Genomic DNA, 7,461 nt, shown 5'->3' on the forward strand with positions numbered 1-7,461 from the left:
TCTGTAGATCAAGAGGTAGGTTGACGTAGCAGCTATAGTAACCCAAACCCTGTATGGTTGTATGGTATATCAGACAGGGCTGTGTTGTGGTTGTTGTGGAGGTGTTGTAATGTCTGTGTTCTGCCTTGTAGCTGTGACTTCCTGGACACGGCTCAGTATCGTGTGTCTGCCCTCAACATAAAGGGGGAGAGCTCCTCCGTGGCCACTGTGGTTATCAAGAGTATGTTCTTCTCCTCTCAAATCATGTACTTACATCTCTTCAGTATCTTTAATTCTAACTTATTTTGCCAACATAGTTTATATTGTGCTCAACTTGCTGAATCAAAAATGTGTTATTCATATTCATTTACATATCATTTAAATCTCCACCAGGGTTCCAGGAGGGACAGACAGTGGGAAGTCTTGATTCTAAACCACGTGAGTCTCCTGTCTGTCTCTCTGTATGTTTAGATGTGTTAACCCTAACCCTAAACCACGTGAATCTGAAATCTGTCTCTCTGTATGTTTAGATGTGTTAACCCTAACCCTAAACCACGTGAATCTGAAATCTGTCTCTCTGTATGTTTAGATGTGTTAACCCTAACCCTAGACCATGTGAATCTGAAATCTGTCTCTCTGTATGTTTAGATGTGTTAACCCTAACCCTAAACCACGTGAATCTGAAATCTGTCTCTCTGTATGTCTCTCTGTATGTTTAGATGTGTTAACCCTAACCCTAGACCATGTGAATCTGAAATCTGTCTCTCTGTATGTTTAGATGTGTTAACCCTAACCCTAAACCACGTGAATCTGAAATCTGCCTCTCTGTATGTTTAGATGTGTTAACCCTAACCCTAGACCATGTGAATCTGAAATCTGTCTCTCTGTATGTTTAGATGTGTTAACCCTAACCCTAGACCATGTGAATCTGAAATCTGCCTCCTCTCTGTCTCTCTGTATGTTGTAAAGGTGTCATGGTATAGTTCAGTATGATTGTTGTCTTAGTTCTAGTCTCCTGTCTTTCTCTCTGCACTGTAGAGGTTGTCTTAGTTCTGTAGAACACTATGTTGTCCCTCATCTGTCTGTCTCTCTTTTAGATGGGTTCTGCTCTGAGCACGGCGTGACCTTTGAGACAGCCATCATAGACTCGTTTGAGGTGGCGTTCGGCCGGGAGGGAGAGACTCTAAGTCTGGGCTGCACCATCATCGTCTACCCCACCGTTAAACGCTACCAGCCTGATGTCCTCTGGTACAGAGATGGTGAGTAACAACACACACCGTTAAACACTACCAGCCTGATGTCCTCTGGTACAGAGATGGTGGGTAACAACACACACCGTTAAACACTACCAGCCTGATGTCCTCTGGTACAGAGATGGTGGGTAACAACACACACCGTTAAACACTACCAGCCTGATGTCCTCTAGTACAGAGATGGTGGGTAACAACACACACCGTTAAACACTACCAGCCTGATGTCCTCTGGTACAGAGATGGTGAGTAACAACACACACCGTTAAACACTACCAGCCTGATGTCCTACATTTACATTTACATTTAAGTAATTTAGCAGACGCTCTTATCCAGAGCGATTTAAAATTGGGTGAATTTATTCCTTTCTGACATCCAGTGGAACAGCCACTTTACAATAGTGCATCTAAATCATTAAGGGGGTGAGAAGGATTACTTATCCTATCCTAGGTATTCCTTGAAGAGGTGGGGTTTCAGGTGTCTCCCGGAAGGTGGTGATTGACTCTGCTGTCCTGGCGTCGTGAGGGAGTTTGTTCCACCATTGGGGGGCCAGAGCAGCGAACAGTTTTGACTGGGCTGAGCGGGAACTGTACTTCTCAATGGTGGGGGGAGCAGCAGGCCAGAGGTGGATGAACGCAGTGCCCTTGCTTGGGTGTAGGGCCTGATCAGAGCCTGGAGGTACTGCGGTGCCGTTCACAGCTCCGTAGGCAAGCACCATGGTCTTGTAGCGGATGCGAGCTTCAACTGGAAGCCAGTGGAGAGAGCGGAGGAGCGGGGGTGACGTGAGAGAACTTGGGATGAAGGTTGAACACCAGACGGCTGCGGCGTTCTGGATGAGTTGTGGGTTTAATGGCACAGGCAGGGAGCCCAGCCAACAGCGAGTTGCAGTAATCCAGACGGGAGATGACAAGTGCCTGGATTAGGACCTGCGCCGCTTCCCTGTGTGAGGCAGGGTCGTACTCTGCGGATGTTGTAGAGCATGAACCTACAGGAACGGGCCACCGCCATGATGTTGGTTGAGAACGACAGGGTGTTGTCCAGGATCACGCCAAGGTTCTTAGCGCTCTGGGAGGAGGACACAATGGAGTTGTCAACCGTGATGGCGAGATCATGGAACGGGCAGTCCTTCCCGGGAGGAAGAGCAGCTCCGTCTTGCCGAGGTTCAGCTTGAGGTGGTGATCCGTCATCCACACTGATATGTCTGCCAGACATGCAGAGATGCGATTCGCCACCTGGTCATCAGAAGGGGGAAAGGAGAAGATTAATTGTGTGTCGTCTGCATAGCAATGATAGGAGAGACCATGTGAGGTTATGACAGAGCCAAGTGACTTGGTGTATAGCGAGAATAGGAGAGGGCCTAGAACAGAGCCCTGGGGGACACCAGTGGTGAGAGCGCGTGGCGAGGAGACAGATTCTCGCCACGCCACCTGGTAGGAGCGACCTGTCAGGTAGGACGCAATCCAAGCGTGGGCCGCGCCGGAGATGCCCAACTCGGAGAGGGTGGAGAGGAGGATCTGATGGTTCACAGTATCGAAGGCAGCCGATAGGTCTAGAAGGATGAGAGCAGAGGAGAGAGAGTTAGCTTTAGCAGTGCGGAGCGCCTCCGTGATACAGAGAAGAGCAGTCTCAGTTGAATGACTAGTCTTGAAACCTGACTGATTTGGATCAAGAAGGTCATTCTGAGAGAGATAGCGGGAGAGCTGGCCAAGGACGGCACGTTCAAGAGTTTTGGAGAGAAAAGAAAGAAGGGATACTGGTCTGTAGTTGTTGACATCGGAGGGATCGAGTGTAGGTTTTTCAGAAGGGGTGCAACTCTCGCTCTCTTGAAGACGGAAGGGACGTAGCCAGCGGTCAGGGATGAGTTGATGAGCGAGGTGAGGTAAGGAGAAGGTCTCCGGAAATGGTCTGGAGAAGAGAGGAGGGGATAGGGTCAAGCGGGCAGGTTGTTGGGCGGCCGGCCATCACAAGAAGCGAGATTTCATCTGGAGAGAGAGGGAGAAAGAGGTCAGAGCACAGGGTAGGGCAGTGTGAGCAGAACCAGCGGTGTCGTTTGACTTAGCAAACGAGGATCGGATGTCGTCGACCTTCTTTTCAAAATGGTTGACGAAGTCATCTGCAGAGAGGGAGGAGGGGGGAGGGGGAGGAGGATTCAGGAGGGAGGAGAAGGTGGCAAAGAGCTTCCTAGGGTTAGAGGCAGATGCTTGGAATTTAGAGTGGTAGAAAGTGGCTTTAGCAGCAGAGACAGAGGAGGAAAATGTAGAGAGGAGGGAGTGAAAGGATGCCAGGTCCGCAGGGAGGCGAGTTTTCCTCCATTTCCGCTCGGCTGCCCGGAGCTCTGTTCTGTGAGCTCGCAATGAGTCGTCGAGCCACGGAGCGGGAGGGGAGGACCGAGCCGGCCTGGAGGATAGGGGACATAGAGAGTCAAAGGATGCAGAAAGGGAAGAGAGGAGGGTTGAGGAGGCAGAATCAGGAGATAGGTTGGAGAAGGTATGAGCAGAGGGAAGAGAAGATAGGATGGAAGAGGAGAGAGTAGCGGGGGAGAGAGAGCGAAGGTTGGGACGGCGCGATACCATCCGAGTAGGGGCAGTGTGGGAAGTGTTGGATGAGAGCGAGAGGGAAAAGGATACGAGGTAGTGGTCGGAGACTTGGAGGGAGTTGCAATGAGGTTAGTGGAAGAACAGCATCTAGTAAAGATGTGGTCGAGCGTATTGCCTGCCTTGTGAGTAGGGGGGGAAGGTGAGAGGGTGAGGTCAAAAGAGTAGAGGAGTGGAAAGAAGGAGGCAGAGAGGAATGAGTCAAAGGTAGACGTGGGGAGGTTAAAGTCGCCCAGGACTGTGAGAGGTGAGCCGTCCAGTTGAAACTGGAGCAGCAGCACGGCCAGGTGGACTGGGGACAGCAAGGAGTCATCATGTCAGGTAGTCCTGGGGCATGGTCCTAGGGCTCAGGTCAGTTGAAACTGGAGCAGCAGCCCGGCAATGTGGACGCAGGAGAAAGCCACCCTGACACTGGTCCATCTTAACAAGGAGGATGAAGGACTCTACACCCTGAGAGTTAACACCAAGTCTTGCTTCCAGTCCTATATTTGTATTTTTTTTCTAATGTGACCGACCGCCTTGATTTGGTCTTATGAAATTTTTAAATTATGTTTTTTTTAAAAGTGGATAAAAGTAGCTACTCAGAGCTACAAAATGGTATATCATACACTGCAGTTGAGGAACAATCGGGAAGTTATTCTGCTTCGAAATTGTATTTGTATTTTTAAGGCCAGCCCCCATCCCCGCAGGAGGCCTTTTGGTAGGCCGTCATTGTAAATAAGAATTTGTTCTTAACTGACGTGCCTAATTATATCAAGGTTAAATAAATACAAATAAACACATACTGACCAGATCACGTTATAGACAGAAGCATGCTACATGACAGACCAATCCAAACTCATCTCCCGGCATGTCAAGCCCATCAGACCAATCCAAGCTCATCTCATCTCCCGGCATGTCCAGCCCATCCATTTCTCAGCAAATCATGGCTAGCGGGAAGGTTTGTGCATTTTTCCGTGGCTAAACCAACTAGGCTCGTAATTTAAGGGTAGAATACAAATTTGTTATTAAGGCACATGAAAGTTCGTATGTTCCAGAAGGCATTTATTCCCAAAAACTAATTTTGATAAAAAAATAAATGTCTATATTCAATTGCCTCTCCTGTTGTGAAGTGCGACATAAGCCTAGATTCCTGTACTGAGCTGTTCTTGGGCCTCATTTCACACTATCCTGTGCTTTACCTTTGTGAACTATTGAGTCCATCTGTCTGATACTGTGGTGTCTCCCCAGGCAAGGCCCTGGCAGAGTCCAAGTGGGTCCACACCCACTGGAGTGGAGAGAAAGCCACCCTGACACTGGTCCATCTTAACAAGGAGGATGAAGGACTCTACACCCTGAGAGTCAACACCAAGTCTGGCTTCCAGTCCTACTCCGCTACGTCTTCGTCAGAGGTACGACCTGAAATGGTTTATTAACGGTACGATACAATATGATACAGTACGATATGATAGGATATAATACCATAAGTAAGCAATAAGGCAGGACAAGGTTTGTATTATAAGGGAATGGCAGTGTGAGAAGACATGATGCTGAAGGCCAGCTGAGCGTTGGTCCCAAGACTGAGATCAGGAGAAGTACAACAAAAGCTTGTGTTTTTGTCATGTGTAAGACAGTTCAAATGGCAGATGGCAGATTGGCAGATTGGCAGATTGGCAGTGGCAGTGTAACCAGTGGATCATGTTGTCCAGGGTTGGTATACAGTGGATCAGTGTTAACTAGTGGATCAGTGTTAACCAGTGGGTCATGTTAACAAGTGGGTCAGTGTTAACCAGTGGATCAGTGTTAACCAGTGGGTCAGTGTTAACCAGTGGGTCAGTGTTAACCAGTGGGTCAGTGTTAACCAGTGGGTCAGTGTTAACCAGTGGGTCAGTGTTAACCAGTGGATCAGTGTTAACCAGTGGGTCAGCGTTAACCAGTGGGTCAGTGTTAACCAGTGGGTCAGTGTTAACTAGTGGATCAGTGTTAACCAGTGGATCAGTGTTAACCAGTGGGTCAGTGTTAACCAGTGGGTCAGTGTTAACCAGGGGTCAGTGTTAACTAGGGGTCAGTGTTAACCAGTGGGTCAGTGTTAACCAGTGGGTCAGTGTTAACCAGTGGGTCAAAGTGTTAACCAGTGGGTCAGTGTTAATTAGTGTTAACCAGTGGGTCCGTTAACCAGTGGGTCAGTGTTAACCAGTGGGTCAGTGTTAATCTGCGGGTCAGTGTTAACCAGTGGGTCAGTGTTTACCAGTGGGTCAATGTTAACCAGTGGATAAGTGTTAGCCAGTGGGTCATGTTAACTAGTGGTCATTTCAAATGGCAGTGTTAACCAGTGGGATCAGTGTTAACCAGTGGGTCAGTGTTAACCAGTGGGTCAGTGTTAACCAGTGGGTCAGTGTTAATTAGTGGGTCAGTGTTAACCAGTGGGTCAGTGTTAACCAGTGGATCAGTGTTAACCAGTGGGTCAGTGTTAACCAGTGGATCAGTGTTAACCAGTGGATCAGTGTTAACCAGTGGGTCAGTGTTGACCAGTGGGTCAGTGTTAACCAGTGGGTCAGTTCAAATGGCAGTGTTAACCAGTGGATCAGTGTTAACCAGTGGGTCATTGTTAACCAGTGGGTCAGTGTTAACCAGTGGGTCAGTTCAAATGGCAGTGTTAACCAGTGGGTCAGTGTTAACCAGTGGGTCAGTGTTAACCAGTGGATCAGTGTTAACCAGTGGATCAGTGTTAACTAGTGGGTCAGTGTTAACCAGTGGGTCAGTGTTAACTAGTGGGTCAGTGTTAACCAGTGGGTCAGTGTTAACCAGTGGGTCAGTGTTAACTAGTGGATCAGTGTTAACCAGTGGATCAGTGTTAACTAGTGGGTCAGTGTTAACTAGTGGGTCAGTGTTAACCAGTGGGTCAGTGTTAACCAGTGGGTCAGTGTTAACCAGTGGGTCAGTGTTAACCAGTGGATCAGTGTTAACCAGTGGATCAGTGTTAACCAGTGGGTCAGTGTTAACCAGTGGGTCAGTGTTAACCAGTGGGTCAGTGTTAACTAGGGGTCAGTGTTAACCAGTGGGTCAGTGTTAACCAGTGGGTCAGTGTTAACCAGTGGGTCAGTGTTAACCAGTGGGTCAGTGTTAATTAGTGGGTCCGTGTTAACCAGTGGGTCAGTGTTAACCAGTGGGTCAGTGTTAACTAGTGGGTCAGTGTTAACCAGTGGGTCAGTGTTTACCAGTGGGTCAATGTTAACCAGTGGATAAGTGTTAGCCAGTGGGTCAGTGTTAACTAGTGGGTCATTTCAAATGGCAGTGTTAACCAGTGGATCAGTGTTAACTAGTGGGTCAGTGTTAACCAGTGGGTCAGTGTTAACCAGTGGGTCAGTGTTAATTAGTGGGTCAGTGTTAACCAGTGGGTCAGTGTTAACCAGTGGGTCAGTGTTAACCAGTGGGTCAGTGTTAACCAGTGGGTCAGTGTTTACCAGTGGGTCAATGTTAACCAGTGGATAAGTGTTAACCATTGGGTCAGTGTTAACCAGTGGGTCAGTGTTAACCAGTGGGTCAGTGTTAACCAGTGGGTAAGTGTTAACCAGTGGGTCAGTGTTAATTAGTGGGTCAGTGTTAACCAGTGGGTCAGTGTTAACTAGTGGGTCAGTGTTAACCAGTGGGTCAGTGTT

General features: G+C 48.3%; 1 protein-coding gene across 1 annotated transcript; it reads left to right on the plus strand.

The window, feature by feature from the left end:
• Positions 1-131: 131 nt before the first annotated feature.
• Positions 132-5,490, plus strand: LOC135528994 (myomesin-1-like; the record flags this gene model as incomplete). The annotated part of the gene is made up of 5 exons (XM_064957957.1): positions 132-220; positions 373-417; positions 1,077-1,238; positions 5,054-5,214; positions 5,437-5,490. Coding segments are annotated over 5 exons (511 nt in total), but the record flags the coding sequence as incomplete, so codon positions are not given.
• Positions 5,491-7,461: the final 1,971 nt, after the last annotated feature.

Source organism: Oncorhynchus masou, unplaced genomic scaffold (genome assembly GCF_036934945.1).
Source record: "Oncorhynchus masou masou isolate Uvic2021 unplaced genomic scaffold, UVic_Omas_1.1 unplaced_scaffold_10693, whole genome shotgun sequence".
NCBI lineage: Eukaryota > Metazoa > Chordata > Actinopteri > Salmoniformes > Salmonidae > Oncorhynchus > Oncorhynchus masou.